We start from the raw sequence: 16,928 nt of genomic DNA on the forward strand, positions 1-16,928 counted from the left end.
TGATGGACATTCATACTGATTCCACATTTTGGTTATTATGACTAGAGCTTCAGTAAACACAAATGCACAGATATCTCTGTGCTACACGTAAGAGTCATTTTAGTATACACTTAGGGGCTCCAGAGCTGGGTCATATAGTAGTTCCAATTTTAGTTTTGTGAGGAACGTGTGTATTATTTTTTCATAGTGGCAACACCAGTAGACACATCCACCAGAAGTTCCTAAGTTTTTCTCTTTCTCCACATCCTCACCATCATTAGCTGTTATTGGTTTTCTTGACAAGAGCCATTTGTGGGGGTGGGGTTCGGGTGGGGGTGAGATAGAATCTTAACGTACTTTTAACATGAATGTTTTACCTGTGACTAAGAAGCTGAAAAATATTCATTGGCCATTTGTGTGAGAATGCCTGTTCAATTAATTCATTAGCCAATTTATTGATTCAATGACTTGTAACATTAGTATTGGACTTTTGGATGCTCTGTAGAGTCTATCTACTAACTCCTTATCAGATGTATAGTTGGCAAACAATTTGTACTATTCTGTGGGCTGTTCCCCATGCAGGTGATGGCTTTCTCTTCTGTGTTGAAGTTACACAATTTTACAACAATCACACTGTCAGTTCTTGGGTTTGTTTACTGTACTTTGATGTTATTTTAATAAAGTCTCTGCCTCTGTCTATACTTTCAAGATCTGTTAAATTACTCCTCAAGAAGTCTCATAGTTTCATGTTGTATATTAAATCTTTGATTTTGAATTTTTTTTTGTGTGTGTGTGTGTGTGTATGTGTGTGCACGTGTGTGTGTAGGGTAAGAGATTTAGATTATTTCTATTCTGTCACATGTGGATATCCAGTTTTATAAGCATTGCTTATGGAAGAGATTCTCCCATCCAAAATATTGTGTTGACACATTTGTCAAAAATGAAATGGCTGTTGCTATGAGAGCTTTCCCCCAGTTCAACTTTCTTTTCTATTGTCCTGTATGCCTGCTTTGAGCCAGGACCATACTGTTTGTGTTACTATGGCTCTTTAGTATAATTTGAGGTCACATATTGTGACACTTAGGAGACTTTGGGGTATTTGGGCTTGTTTTGGTTGCATATTAACTTTAGGATGGTGTCTTAGTCAAGGTTCTATTGCTGTGAATAGATACTATGACCACGACATCTCTTGTAAACGAAAACATTTAACTGGGGCTAGCTTACCAATCAGAGGTTTAGTACATTGTCATCATGGCAGGGGATCATGAAAGCAGGCATGGAGACATGTTGCTGGAGAGTAACTGAGACTTCTACATCAGGATCCATAGGCAGCAGGAAGAGAGAGTGACACTGGGCTGGCTTGAGCATTTGAAAACTTAAAGCCCTACCCAGTGAAACACCTCCTTCAACAAGGCCATGCTGACTTTAACAAGGTCATGAGTCCCAACACTGACATTCCCTATGAGCCTATGGGAGGCATTTTCATTCAATCCACCACAGATGGTGTCTTAGGGTTTTACTGCTGTAAAGAGACACCATGACCAAGGCAATTCTTATAAGGACAACATTTAATTAGGGCTGCTTTACAGGTTCAGAGGTTAAGTTCATTATCATCAAGATGGGAACATGGCAGCATGCAGGCAGGCATGGTGCAGGCAGAGCTAAGAGTTCTACATCTTTATCTGAAGGCTGCTAGCAGAATACTGACTTTCAGGCAGCTAGGATGAGGGTCTTAAAGCCCACGTCCATAGTGAAACACCTACTCCAACAGGGCTATACCTTCTAATAGTGCCACTCCTTGGGCAGAGCATATACAAAACCATCACAGATGGATTTTCTATTGTTATGAAAAATAAGGTTGAATTTTAAATGGAGATGCTTTTAAACCTATAATATAGACATTTTCACAGTATGAATTCTGCCAATTCATGAGCATGCCATGACTCTCTATTTTCTACGTCTTCTAAGATTCCTACAGTGTCTTAAAGCTTTCACTATAGAAGTCATTTACATCCTTGATTATTGCTATTTTTGAATATTTTTCCTTCTGAAGTGATAGCAAATGGAATTTTTTCTTGATTTCTTTCTTAACAAATTTGTTATTGGTATATAGAAAAGCTAATGATTATTGTATGCTGATTTTGTGTTCTGATACTTTCTTGACATTGTTTTTATGACCTAAGAATTTTCTGGTGGAATTTAGGGTCTTTAAAGTATCAGGCCACATTTTCTGTGAATAGAAATATTTGCTTTCTTCTTTTCCTATTTTCATCTCTTTTATTTCTCTCTCTTGTCTTACTGCTCTAGGTAAGATTGAGTGTACTATATTGAGAGCAGGAGTGAACGCCCTTGTCTTATTCTTGATTTTAGAGGGAATGCTTTCAGGTTTTTCTCATTTAGTACAATGTAGGCTACGACTTTATCAGGCATAGCCTTTATTGTGTTGAGATGTTTTAATTCCTGGTTTCTTTAAGATTTTATCATAAAGGGAGATTGAACCTTGTCAAAGTTTTACCTACTGAGGCAATAGTGTGATTTTTGTCCTTGGGTTCAATAATATGCTGCATTGCAGTAATTTATGTATGCTGAACCATCTCCACCTTTCTGGAATGACACAAACTTGGTTATGGTATGTGATATTTTAAATAGCCTTAAATTCTTTTTTTTTAATTTTTAATATTTTTATTACATATTTTCCTCAATTACATTTCCAATGCTATCCCAAAAGTCCCCCATAGCGCCCCCCACTTCCCTACCCACCCATTCCCATTCTTTTGGCCCTGGCATTCCCCTATATTGGGGCATATAAAGTTTGCAAGTCCAATGGGCCTCTCTTTCCATTGATGGCCGACTAGGTCATCTTTCGATACATATGCAGCTAGAGACAAGAGCTCCGGGGTTCTGGTTAGTACATCATGTTGTTCCAACAATAGGGTTGCAGATCCCTTTAGCTCCTTGGGTACTTTCTCTAGCTTCTCCATTGGGAGCCCTGTGATACATCCAATAGCTGACTGTGAACATCCACTCCTGTGTTTGCTAGGCCCCGGCATCGTCTCACAAGAGACAGCTATATTTGGGTCCTTTCAGCAAAATCTTGCTAGTGTATGCAATGGTGTCAGCGTTTAGAAGCTGATTATGGGACGGATCCCTGGATACAGCAGTCTCTAAATGGTCCATCCTTTCATCACAGCTACGAACTTTGTCTCTGTAACTCCTTCCCTAGGTGTTTTGTTCCCAATTCTAAGAAGGGGCACAGTGTCCACACTTTGGTCTTCATTCTTCTTGAGTTTCATGCGTTTAGCAAATTGTATCTTATATCTTGGGTATCCTAAGTTTTGGGTTAATATCCACTTATCAGTGAATACATATTGTGTGAGTTCTTTTGTGATTGTGTTACTTCACTCAAGATGATGCCCTCCAGGTCCATCCATTTGGCTAGGAATTTCATAAATTCATTCTTTTTAATAGCTGAGTAGTACTCCATTGTGTAAATGTACCATAATTTCTGTATCCATTCCTCTGTTGAGGGGCATCTGGGTTCTTTCCAGCTTCTGGCTATTATAAATAGGGCTGCTATGAACATAGTGGAGCATGTGTCCTTTTTACCGGTTGGGACATCTTCTGGATATATGCCCAGGAGAGGTATTGCTGGATCCTCCGGTAGTACTATGTCCAATTTTCTGAGGAACCGCCAGACTGATTTCCAGAGTGGTTGTACAAGCTTGCAATCCCACCAACAATGGAGGAGTGTTCCTCTTTCTCCACATCCTCGCCAGCATCTGCTGTCACCTGAATTTTTGATCTTAGCCATTCTGACTGGTGTGAGGTGGAATCTCAGGGTTGTTTTGATTTGCATTTCCCTGATGATTAAGGATGTTGAACATTTTTTCAGGTGCTTCTCTGCCATTCGGTATTCCTCAGGTGAGAATTCTTTGTTCAGTTCTGAGCCCCATTTTTTAATGGGGTTATTTGACTTTCTGGAGTCCACCTTCTTGAGTTCTTTATATATATTGGATATTAGTCCCTTATCTGATGTAGGATAGGTGAAGATCCTTTCCCAATCTGTTGGTGGTTTTTTTGTCTTATTGATGGTGTCTTTAGCCTTGCAGAAGCTTTGTAGTTTCATGAGGTCCCACTTGTCAATTCTCGATCTTACAGCACAAGCCATTACTGTTCTATTCAGGAATTTTTCCCCTGTGCCCATATCTTCAAGGCTTTTCCCCACTTTCTCCTCTAAAAGTTTCAGTGTCTCTGGTTTTATGTGAAGTTCCTTGATCCACTTAGACTTGACCTTAGTACAAGGAGATAGGAATGGATCGATTCACATTCTTCTACATGTTAACAACCAGTTGTGCCAGCACCATTTGTTGAAAATGCTGTCTTTCTTCCACTGGATGTTTTTAGCTCCCTTGTCGAAGATCAAGTGACCGTAGGTGTGTGGGTTCATTTCTGGGTCTTCAATTCTATTCCATTGGTCTATTTGTCTGTCACTATACCAGTACCATGCAGTTTTTATCACAATTGCTCTGTAGTAGAGCTTTAGGTCTGGCATGGTGATTCCACCAGAGGTTCTTTTATCCTTGAGAAGAGTTTTTGCTATCCTAGGTTTTTTGTTATTCCAGATGAATTTGCAGATTGCACTTTCTAATTCGTTGAAGAATTGATTTGGAATTTTGATGGGGATTGCATTGAATCTGTAGATTGCTTTTGGCAAGATAGCCATTTTTACAATGTTGATCCTGCCAATCCATGAGCATGGGAGATCTTTCCATCTTCTGAGATCTTCTATAATTTCTTTCTTCAGAGACTTGAAGTTTTTATTATACAGATCTTTCACTTCCTTAGTTAGAGTCACTCCAAGATATTTTATATTATTTGTGACTATTGAGAAGGGTGTTGTTTCCCTAATTTCTTTCTCAGCCTGTTTATTCTTTGTGTAGAGAAAGGCCATTGATTTGTTTGAGTTAATTTTATATCCAGCTACTTCACCGAAGCTGTTTATCAGGCTTAGGAGTTCTCTGGTGGAATTTTTAGGGTCACTTATATATACTATCATATCATCTGCAAAGAGTAATATTTTGACTTCATCTTTTCCAATTTGTATCCCTTTGATCTCCTTTTGTTGTCGAATTGCTCTGGCTAGGACTTCAAGTACAATGTTGAATAGGTATGGAGAAAGTGGACAGCCTTGTCTAGTCCCTGATTTTAGAGGGATTGCTTCAAGCTTCTCACCATTTCCTTTGATGTTGGCTACTGGTTTGCTGTAGATTGCTTTTATCATGTTTAGGTATGGGCCTTGAATTCCTGATCTTTCCAAGACTTTTATCATGAATGGGTGTTGGATCTTGTCAAATGCTTTTTCCCCATCTAACGAGATGACCATGTGGTTTTTGTCTTTGAGTTTGTTTATATACTGGATTACGTTGATGGATTTCCGTATATTGAACCATCCCTGCATCCCTGGGATGAAACCTACTTGGTCAGGATGGATGATTGTTTTGATGTGTTCTTGGATTCGGTTAGCAAGAACTTTATTGAGGATTTTTGCATCAATATTCATAAGGGATATTGGTCTGAAGTTTTCTATCTTTGTTGGGTCTTTTTGTGGTTTAGGTATCAGAGTAATTGTGGCTTCATAGAATGAGTTGGGTAGAGTACCTTCTGTTTCTATTTTGTGGTATAGTTTGTGAAGAACTGGGATTAGATCTTCTTTGAAGGTCTGATAGAACTCTGCACTAAAGCCATCTGGTCCTGGGCTTTTTTTAGTTCGGAGACTATTAATGACTGCTTCTATTTCTTTGGGGGATATAGGGCTGTTTAGATCATTAACCTGATCTTGATTCAACTTTGGTACCTGGTATCTGTCTAGGAACTTCTCCATTTCATCCAGGTTCTCCAGTTTTGTTGAGTATAGCCTTTGGTAGAAGGATTTGATGGTGTTTTGGATGTCTTCAGGATCTGTTGTTATGTCTCCTTTTTCATTTCTGTTTGTTAATTAGGATGCTTTCCCTGTGCCTTCTAGTGAGTCTGGCTAAGGGTTTATCTATCTTGTTGATTTTCTCAAAGGACCAGCTTCTTGATTGGTTGATTCTTTGAATAGTTCTTCTTGTTTCCACTTGGTTGATTTCGCCCCTGAGTTTCATTATTTCCTGCCGTCTACTCCTCTTGGGTGAATTTGCTTCTTTTTGTTCCAGTGCTTTTAGGTATATTGTCAAGCTGCTAATGTGTGCTCTCTCTAGTTTCCTTTTGGAGGCACTCAGAGCTATGAGTTTTCCTCTTAGAAATGCTTTCATTGCGTCCCATAAGTTTGGGTATGTTGTGGCTTCATTTTCATTGAACTCTAAAAAGTCCTTAATTTCTTTCTTTATTCCTTCCTTGACCAAGGTATCATTGAGAAGAGTGTTGTTCAGTTTCCACGTGAAGGTTGGCTTTCTATTATTTATTTTGTTATTGAAGATCAGCCTTAGTCCATGGTTATCTGATAGGATGCATGGGACAATTTCAATATTTTTGTATCTGTTAAGGCCTGTTTTGTGACCAATTATGTGGTCAATTTTGGAGAAGGTACCATGAGGTGCTGAGAAGAAGGTATATCCTTTTGTTTTAGGATAGAATGTTCTGTAGATATCTGCCAGATCCATTTGCTTCATAATTTCTCTTAGTTTCTCTGTGTCCCTGTTTAGTTTCTGTTTCCATGATCTGTCCATTGGTGAAAGTGGTGTGTTGAAGTCTCCCACTATTATTGTATGAGGTGCAATGTGTGCTTTGAGATTTACTAAAGTTTCTTTAATGAATGTGGCTGCCTTTGTATTTGGAGCATACATATTCAGGATTGATAGTTCCTCTTGGAGGATTTTACCTTTGATGAGTATGAAGTGTCCCTCCCTGTCTTTTTTAATGACTTTGGGTTGGAAGTCAATCTTATCAGATATTAGAATGGCTACTCCAGCTTGTTTCTTCAGACCATTTGCTTGGAAAATTGTTTTCCAGCTTTTCATTCTGAGGTAGTGTCTATCTTTTTCTCTGAGATGAGTTTCCTGTAAGCAGCAAAATGTTGGGTCTTGTTTGTGTAGCCAGTTTGTTAGTCTATGTCTTTTTATCGGGGAGTTGAGTCCATTGATATTAAGAGATATTAAGGAAAAGTAATTGTTGTTTCCTGTTATTTTTGTTGTTAAAGTTGGCATTCTGTTCTTGTGGCTGTCTTCTTTTATGTTTGTTGAGGGATTACCTTCTTGTTGTTTCTAGGGTGTGGTTCCTGTCCTTGTATTGGTTTTTTTCTGTTATTATCCTTTGAAGGGCTGGATTCGTGGAGAGATAATGTGTGAATTTGGTTTTGTCGTGGAATACTTTGGTTTCTCCATCTATGTTAATTGAGAGTTTGGCTGGGTATAGTAGCCTGGGCTGGAATTTGTGTTCTTTTAGTGTCCGTATAACATCCGTCCAGGATCTTCTGGCTTTCATAGTCTCTGGTGAAAAATCTGGTGTAATTCTGATAGGCTTGCCTTTATATGTTACTTGGCCTTTTTCTCTTACTGCTTTTAGTATTCTATCTTTATTTAGAGCATTTGTTGTTCTGATTATTATGTGTCGGGAGGTATTTCTTTTCTGGTCCAGTCTATTTGGAGTTCTGTAGGCTACTTGTATGTTCATGGGCATGTCTTTCTTTAGATTTGGGAAGTTTTCTTCTATAATTTTGTTGAAGATGTTTGCTGGTCCTTGGAGTTGAAAATCTTCATTCTCATCCACTCCTATTATCCGTAGGTTTGGTCTTCTCATTGTGTCCTGTATTTCTTGGATGTTTTGAGTTAGGATCTTTTTGCATTTTACATTTTCCTTGATTGTTGTGCTGATGTTCTCTATGGAATCTTCTGCACCTGAGATTCTCTCTTCCATCTCTTGTATTCTGTTGCTGATGCTGGTATCTATTGTTCCAGATTTCTTTCCTAGGGTTTCTATCTCCAGTGTTGCCTCATTTTGGGTTTTCTTTATTGTGTCTACTTCCCTTTTTAGGTCTAGTATGGTTTTGTTCATTTCCATCATCTGTTTGGATGTGTTTTCCTGTTTTTCATTAAGGAGTTCTACCTGTTTGATTAGGTTATCCTGTTTTTCTTTAAGGATTTGTAACTCTTTAGCAGTGTTCATTTGCAATTCTTTGAGGGATTTTTGTGCTTCCTCTTTATTGTCTTCTACCTGTTTACCAGTTTTCCTTTGTATTTCTTTAAGTGTGTTATTAAAGTCCTTCTTGAAGTCCTCTACCATCATCATGAGATATGCTTTTAGATCCGTGTCTAGCTTTTCCGGTGTGTTGGGGTGCCCTGGACTGGGTGAAGTGGGAGTGCTGGATTCTGATGATGGTGAGTGGTCTTGGTTTCTGTTAGTAAGATTATTACGTTTACCTTTCGCCATCTGGTAATCTCTGGGGTTAGTTGTTGTCGTTGTCACTGTTTAAAGATTGGAGCAGAAGCTGTGTTCCACTCACCAGCAGTCTCAAAATCCTGTGGCGGTGGTCGTGGGTAGCTGGCAGTACCCCGGTGCTGGTCCAGCCGGAAAAGACCTGTGGTCCTACTCAGGCCGGTTTTCTGCTTCCCTAACTAATGCAGTCTCAGGTCCCGCGCAATTGGATTGGAGCAGAAGCTGTGTTCCCCTCTCCAGAAGTCTTAAGCTCCTGTGGCGGGTGTTGTGGGTAGCTGGCGAGTGTCAGCCGACCCTGCGCCCTAGCTACCCCGGTGCTTTTCTGACCAGAAGAGGCTTGTGGCCCTATGTAGGCCGGATTTCTTTCTCCCCAACCAAAGCAGTCTCAGGTCCCGCGTGATTGGACTGGAGCAGAAGCTGTGTTCCACTCACCAGCAGTCTTAAAATCCTGTGGCGGGGGTCGTGGGTAGCTGGCGGGTGTCAGCCGACCCTGCGCTCTAGCTACCCCGGTGCTGGTCCGGCAGGAAGAGGCCTGTGGTCCTACTCAGGCCGGTTTTCTGCTTCCCTAACTAATGCAGTCTCAGGTCCCACACGCAATTGGATTGGAGCAGAAGGTGTGTTCCACTCACCAGAAGTCTTAAGATCCTGTGGCGGGTGTTGTGGGTAGCTGGCGAGTGTCAGCTGATCATGCGCCCTCGCTACCCCGATGCTTTTCTGACCGGAAGAGGCTTGTGGCCCTATGTAGGCCGGATTTTCATAGCCTTAAATTCTATTTGCTGATATTTTATTGATTTTTCTTAAATGTTCAAACTCTTCTCCCTCATCTTCTCAAGCACCATGATTATAAGCATACCATAACACACCAGATTTTATTTTATATAAAAGATTAGGTTTCTAATAGCTTTTAAAAGGATCTACAATAATTATTTTTATTATAATGTCCTAGCCACATTTACCTATAAGGCTTATGTATTTTCTTTGTTTCATTTTCACATGTTATATTTTATCAGAATTTCATACTCTGAAAACACATTCATGTTCATTTTGATTATCTCTATTTTCTTTTATTTTTGTAGTGTTGCCTTGATAGATGACTAAAAATTAGTGTATCACAAGAAATTTTATAATTAAAAAAATCCTTATTGTTGCTTATTAGACTTGAGGGCAACAGAATCAGGGCCTGATGAGTGAGATTCCTTGGCATAACTGATTCTAGGTTGACCCTCTCTGGCTCTATTTTAGGACTTTGACCCCTTCCTGATTCATTCTCTTGAAGTTACATTGGATATTAGAAATGCCATGATCGATTGGTCAACATTTTTATAGTAGGAGACTGAAGTCATTTCTAAGTGACAGTGAGCCTTGTCAGACAGATTGTCCTTGAAATGAGTGTGATTGTTAGTGATGGTGAGGCTGCACCTCATAGGCTGTCCTCACAGGAATGAGACTGCTCCCTGTAAGTGACGGCAGTGCTAACAATTTCCTCAGGACCTTTCGCAGAACCAGAGCTGAGACAACGATCAGTCAGACCACTGATCTGACCTAGCCTATCTACTCTGCTGTACCCTGACCACTTTCATTGATTCCATGCCTGATAACATCTCACGTTCTGTAAACTCCTGGATGACAGATCTGAGATCAGTGAGTGCCACTCTCTTTGTTCTTCCTGACAGGGACACATTTCCCTAGAACTACTAGGGAATACCAGATTTTGTCATTTATTCTTAAAAACTGACTTATTGAATAACTGATTGTCAGACAATTCTCTGGGGTCTAAGGCGTGGGACTTACTGCTCTGCATCCTTCTCCTGGCATGTGCTGATATCTAAAATTTTATGAATTCCCTACGAACTTATTCTTATCACATGCATATAGGAATATGAGCCAAGGGCAATATTATGGCCTGTATGTAGAATGTCCCCCAGAGGCTCAAGTTTTGTGCTTGATCTCAGATAATGATACTATTTTGAGATTTTAGAAATATTAGGAGGTGGGGCTGAGCTCAGAAGATAGGGAGTATCTTGTTCTTGGCATTTTCTTATCCCCCATCATTCTTGTGTGCCACGGAGAAACTTCAGCCTGTACTCCTGATACCATAAACCATGGAAAGAGCTCTCTGAAACTGTGAGCCAGCTTAAAACTTCACTCCCTTAAGTTGTTTCTCTGTGAATTTATTTTGTTCACATCAGTGCAAAATTCTATCAGATCCTGACATCAAGAGGCCCTGCAGGGGAAGGCAGAAGCAAATGTGGAGACAATCAGGGAGACTTCCACATACCTGCTTTCAGATAAGAATCACTCCCAAGTCTTGCAAGTCTACAGATTTGCAGACTATTTTTGTGACCTACTTAACCAACCTTTCTGGAGACCCATGCTGTAAAGCTAAACTTTGAATTCAACCCCTTGGTGACTGACTCTTCAGGGCTGGGTCAGCTTGACTGTGGCCTGCCAAGAGGATATGAAGTGGTAACAAGTATGGAGCAGTTCTCAAGATAAATAAAGAAAGTGCTATGGGGGAAAGAAGTTTCAGATGAATTGTGACTCAGTTTTGTGGCTTCTGAGGCTGGACTCACACTTGTAGCATGGAAAAATGTCAAGGAGGTCAGTGTGCCTGGGCTGAGTGCAGAGGAAGAAGTGACACAAGATGAGTTGGCTTGAGTAGCTTGATAAATGACACATTTTGGTCATATTAAAAATAAATACATGGTGCTTGTGATTTAATGTCATGGGTGACAAATGAGAGATTAAATAGCTGACACTGAGTTATACTTGGAAGATTAATATACCAAGGAAGTGATAAGCCAGTGGACCTACAGTGGTGTGGGGCAGTTGTTTATATTCAAAGAAGGTTGAGATCACCATGGATACACCTGGCCTGGGAAGGCATCTGGGAGAGACAAAGGACATGCTGTGTCCAAAGACTCAGGAAATAAACAAAACATTTAGCCTTATTCCATAAAATAATGTCTCTGTTCATGTGTTCTCTAACACGCTACATTTTATTTATTGGTCTGGTTTGTATCCCTTTGGCCTAGGTGATTTTCCTAGGAGCTGAGCCTCTGTGAGGTAAGGCAGCCCTAGCCTGCAAGTAGAGTCAGTCCTGTGACCGGGGTTACCTGACAACATTGACCATAGAGAAGCAGGATTTGACCCATGATGTCTTGATCAAGCCTGGCTAGAAGTTGCTGCTTAGGGGCATGGAGGGCCACAGCTCCGTAGATCAAGATGAGGTCAGTCTTTGTCAGACTTTTTTTCCCAGAAAAAATACCCTGAAGACAAAAGAAGAGAGATATAAACCATGTGAAAGAATCCTTTTCTCATATTTTGTCTTTTTCCTGGTGGAGCACCACAAGGGTTGGTTAACTGGATTGAGATGATTACAGTGATGCTAAAACAAACACTCTTGCTTGTACAAATGCCAACAAGATGGACTGTGATACGGGCAGGCCATGAATCTTTTGTTAATTAGTATCCATCCCACCCCTCCTTCAGGGAAGCAGGGTATATCACTGAAGCTGTGACAGGACAAAGATAGGCACACTTAAGCTTTCTTGGTTAGCACTAGTGCCAGAGAAAGTGGAGTAGACTTCTTAGTTAGACAGTTGGCCATCCCGCAATGTCAAGGTTAAGGACTGAGGGCAAGGGCTAAGAATAGTATGAAAAAGGGATATTGATTGAAGAAATAAATATTGTTTGCCTCTGAGAGAATTATGAGCTTCCGAGAAAATTATTCCTTTACCTTACATCGATTGACAAAAAATTTCTCCTTGTCTTGGAATGTTTTAAGAACGTTTAAAACAATATCCAAGTGGTTCTCAGCGCAGAATCCTAAAATTGATGTTGTTCCCTAAAATCAGAAGGAATGGAGTTTTGAGTGTAGTCATGCGTTCAGTCAATACTACTGGAATACTTACCACTGTGTACCAGACACTTTTCTGGTCACTGGGGATTGAATGGAGCACCCTGATATCCCTATCCCTGTGGAGTACACAGGTAGTTAGACAGCTTTGAGGCAACAGGGGAACTCTATAGTGTATACAACTAATGCTACAGGATCCAGAAAGGGAGGACACAGTGGCTGGTGAAGACTCGACAAAATCCATGATATATGTAAGGTAGGTAGAAATTCTTGTGCAAACACATTAAAATTGAGCAGAAGCAGGGCCCTGACTAGCACAAATGTGAGTTGCTGGGATTCCTATGAGGGAGAGCTTCAAATACAAAGTAACTGCAAAGGCCTGATGCCTCTCAGGAGAACTGAGGAAGTGATCATAAAGGTCAGTGCTCCATGAGGCCTACAGGTGATCCTCAAGAATTTGGATGCACCGCTAGCTTTTTTTTTTTTTTTAACTTTTATTCCCAACTGGCAGATAAGGAGTACATATATTTAAATGGTACAGTGTGAAGCTCTGATACACATTCGACACTGTGGGATGTTCCAATCATGCTGAATATATTTGTTGTTCTAAATACCTATATTGCATGCATGCATGCGTGTGTGTGTGTGTGTTACACCTAAAACCTGTTATTTTTAGGCATTTTGAACTAGGTAATATATTATTATCGACTATGTTTATTGAAAAAATTTGAAGTCAATACTCTATTGAAACGGCCTCATATCTGAGGTGCTTTGATTCTTGAGGGCTGGTTCTTGGGAGCTGCTGGTATCATATTATAATGATAAAGGTCTTCCTACCTTACTTGCCCACTGTAGATGTCGCCATAAAATCTTCCTTATGAGTCTGACAAGAATTTTGTCATGGTTCATTGATGGCAATTTGTTTCATGGTTGCTGTCGTACTTCATTTGGCCAACTATGGTACTGTTTTTAGTTCGTAGACATGGGCCACTATCAGTGGCAAGCAATTGGCACACTCCCTTGACAGCTTATGGTCTTAGTCACCACCCTAAGATATAAACTCCTTTGGATCGTGTAGACTATTTGTATGCTTACCCCATGACACTGTGCCTTTATTTGTCTAATTTACCTGCCATTTCAGCCCACCAAAAGCCAGTTCCTAGACAAATGGACTCTCAATTATTCAGTGCTGAACTGCTCCAGAACATGGGAGAAAGCCAGAAGGGCACACTTATGGTTCAACCTTGGTGGAGCCCTCAAATCCAAAGATATATCTCAAAGCTTTTGTTTCGTTTTCTTTCTCCATTTCCCTCAAGTTCCCCTCCCATTTGAAAAGGCTCAGTAAAGTTCAAGCTCAACTGTGGACTCTGTTATGTGTTTATCCTCAGTTTGACCTTGGAAGAACCCGAGTTACATAGCATGGAGGTTGGCAGTGGTGTATCCTAGGCTAAGTAGGGAGTGAATAAAAATACTTCCCTGTATCTCTTAGGTTCATGCTCATATTCTTTCTAGATGACCATTGAGGTCACTCTCAGTTTGAAAATTTAATGATCTCACTGGTCATTGTCATACTCCAAGAAACCAGAAGTGAGACACATCACAGAGCAACAGTATTTGAAATGCATTTCTCAGGAATTTTACACACTTGGCAAAAAGAAGTGAGGTACTGACATTTAAACAGGGAAACTTTTTTCTTTTCAGGGGGGGGATTCTTTTGGACTTTGTGAATAATACTGGTACTACTAGTAATGGTACTAGTGAATAACTGTTTAATAAGACAGACCAGGATTGTTCCAAGGTTTTGTGGTTGGGATTAAAAGCTAGCACTGGAAGAGGGAACTTGAAAGGGATCGCACCTGTCTGTGGTCCCCCAGTAGGCTGGGAGTAACCAGGAACTCGTTGATCTGTGAGCTCACAAAGTCTTTGTCTTGGCAGGATGCTAAGGTAGTCCCCAAGGCTTTCCAAAGAAACTTCTGGAAGACAAAAGATGAGCAGGAGAATTCAAAAGTTAGGAAAGCAAGATGTATGAAAAGAGGGAAGAGTTGAATTAGTCATAAGAAAAGGAAAAACAAACAAACCAACAAACCAGGAGGCATTAACTTATAATTGCCTAATATCTGCATATCTCACACACTCTCTTCTTGACAGCATTCTTTCAGGCTCTGTCTTCGTTGGAGCTTCCTGCACTCCTTCTGAATCTTTTCCTAACAGGTTCATTCTCTATAGCTTCTTTTTGAAAACGTATACATGTATACAATGTCTCTCGGTTATACTCATTCCTCACTGCCCCCTTCCAGCTCTCCTTGGCCCCCTCTAACATATCTCCCATCTACATCCCATCCCATTAAATCTAGTGATGCTCATATGAACTTGTGTATGGGAGTCCTCCACTGGGGTGTGGGTAACCTACCAATTGCTTCCTCTAACTCCAACCAAAGAAAAGTGCATCTCCCTTCCTTAGCAGATATCTGACAGTAGTTTGCAGCTAGGGATGGAGCTTCTGGATACCTCCCTCCTCCATGCTGGAATTTTTAACTGTTTTTTCCTCCCATGGCCAGGGAAGACCTCATATGTTGTTACTGTATGAGGTTAAGCATAAACTAACCAGTTGGAAATGAGACTGAGAGTACATGGACTAGAAACAATCTGTCCTAGCTAAGCTATGATGTGTGAATCAAACTCTAGTTTATGCTGCAAGCCCAATTGAGAAGAATGAAAGCTGAGCCCAGCCAAGCTCATTTCTGAGACAACTACTCAAAGTATAGGGCTGTAGAGCCAGTTGTTGAGTGGCTTTATTTCAGACCATTATTGGTAGCTTGTTACACAGGAAAAACTAACTGGTATACTTTTACTTTACTTGTTTTTAGTGTAAGGATTGAGCAACTGAGAGATCTCACTGCTTAAGTTGTTGTCTCTCCAGGCATGGTAGCTCATGCCTATTATCTGAGCACGTAGGAACCTGATGTAGGAGGATTGCTATGAAGTTCTGAGTTAGCTTGAACTACAGAGTACAACTATATATATATTTTTAACATCCTCCTCAAAACTGGTCTGGCTCTTCAGAGGGTGATTATCTTGGAGCAGTATTGTAGGTTTGGAAAGTCCTGGATGAGCGATATGACATCAAGAACATAGGGCCAGTTTGTGCAATGATGACTAGGCACTGCTCACAAAGTCTTCCATATCCCTCCTCCCTCCAAGACAGGGTTACTCTGTGTAACAGCCCTGGCTGTCCTGGAACTTGCTTTGTAGAGCAGGCTTGCTCACAAAGTTTTAATTGCATCTGCAGGCTTTGTGGAGCAGTCTGGAAAGCTGGTATTCTGAACTAAGTGTGAATCAGGACAGAGAATTTTGACAATTAGATAGAAGAATTGAAGTTTAATAATGGTAATAACTCATTATTGAATTTGGTGTTAGAAATTGTAAATCTTAAATATCTCTATAGAAAACTGAAATTTATAAGTGATTTTAATCCAATAATGACCATGATCAAAGCTGCTTTCATACCCAGCACACATATTGTACTGGTCGCTTTGCTTAGGGACCTGCTTCTGCATCTCTCGAACCCTTGACATAGATCAAATCCTGAATGCTGTGAAGAGTCAGAGATTTAAATATTCCCCCCCCCCAGGCTACATTAGGAATACACAGCAGACTCTGGATTAAAATCCCATTTAGAATGGAACCCTACAAGGTAGAGAGCTATGGGCATGATACAATTGAATGCAAGAACTAGATTTTGAAAAACATCTTGCCTCTAACCTTGCTGAAATTTAGAGTTATGTCTGGTTGCCTAGCTTGTAAAAATGGCATAACAGAAATTAGTGCACAAACTGGCATTTAACCTGTGCTGAGATTGACTTTCCTGTGTCCATTGTTCCTCCTTTAGAGATCTCTGGATCTTAGCCAAGTGCATACCTATGTATGTCAATAGTCCTTAAACATGGATGGGTGCCTATAAGCATGTTGGTCTACATGTTGGGTGAAGAGAAGGAAGTACTCAGCCCTCAGCAAGGGACCTAAGGGAACTCTTTCCTCTAGCCATTTTTTTCTCCTTTTGAATGTACTCAAGACAAGATGGAGGTTAAGCAGACATAAGGTGGATTCCAAAGTCTTTTTGTTGGAAAACCAACCTTCTCCATTGAGCTGTTGGAGTAACTGCCCATTTGTAGGCTAAAGTCCCGACTCAGTTGGCTGGTCCAGGCCACGTCACTGATTTTCCATAAAGATTCCTTGAGCAACTGTTGCAGGAAGTGGAAGGTAGAAGTGAGTTTGACTATTTTGGGGGCTTTCCTGTTACTTATCTCACTTTCTAAAGTATAAATGTATACATAACTGGGGCCGTTCCTTTCTCATTAAGTAACTTGTTATTTTGGAGCCTTTCCCTTCATTTATTTTAAAAACTACTTTCTGATATGTTCTGAATTCCCATTAAGACTAAAATACACAGATGTAGAAATTACATAAGTACTTTCCTTTCCTCTATTAAACAAAACTTATACAAAGATTAAAATAGAATACAACCAGAAACAAATTTCAGTTAACATTTTCCAAATTTTGATAGAGTTGGAAAAATTCCATGTTTGTGTGCCAAATTGCTTATGAAATATGAGAGTGCGCATGTGCACGTGCGTGTGTGTGTGTGTGTGTGTGTGTGTGTGTGTGTGTGAGAGAGAGA

The 16,928-nt window shown here is 40.3% G+C and overlaps 1 protein-coding gene across 2 annotated transcripts in view; it reads right to left on the bottom strand.

The window, feature by feature from the left end:
* Nucleotides 1-16,928, bottom strand: part of Mroh2b (maestro heat like repeat family member 2B) — a 70,193-nt gene that overhangs the window by 30,592 nt on the left and 22,673 nt on the right. For both annotated transcript variants that reach the window (XM_021183790.3, XM_021183789.3), the window contains exons 18-21: nt 16,384-16,491; nt 14,107-14,223; nt 12,131-12,238; nt 11,508-11,660 (exon numbers count right to left, since the gene is read on the bottom strand). In XM_021183790.3, coding sequence (XP_021039449.1) covers nt 11,508-11,660; nt 12,131-12,238; nt 14,107-14,223; nt 16,384-16,491 — 486 coding nt within the window. The remainder of the gene's footprint in view (nt 1-11,507; nt 11,661-12,130; nt 12,239-14,106; nt 14,224-16,383; nt 16,492-16,928) is intronic.

This window comes from Mus caroli, unplaced genomic scaffold, assembly GCF_978045245.1.
Source record: "Mus caroli unplaced genomic scaffold, Mus_caroli_1 scaffold_16, whole genome shotgun sequence".
In the NCBI taxonomy this organism is placed as follows: domain Eukaryota; kingdom Metazoa; phylum Chordata; class Mammalia; order Rodentia; family Muridae; genus Mus; species Mus caroli.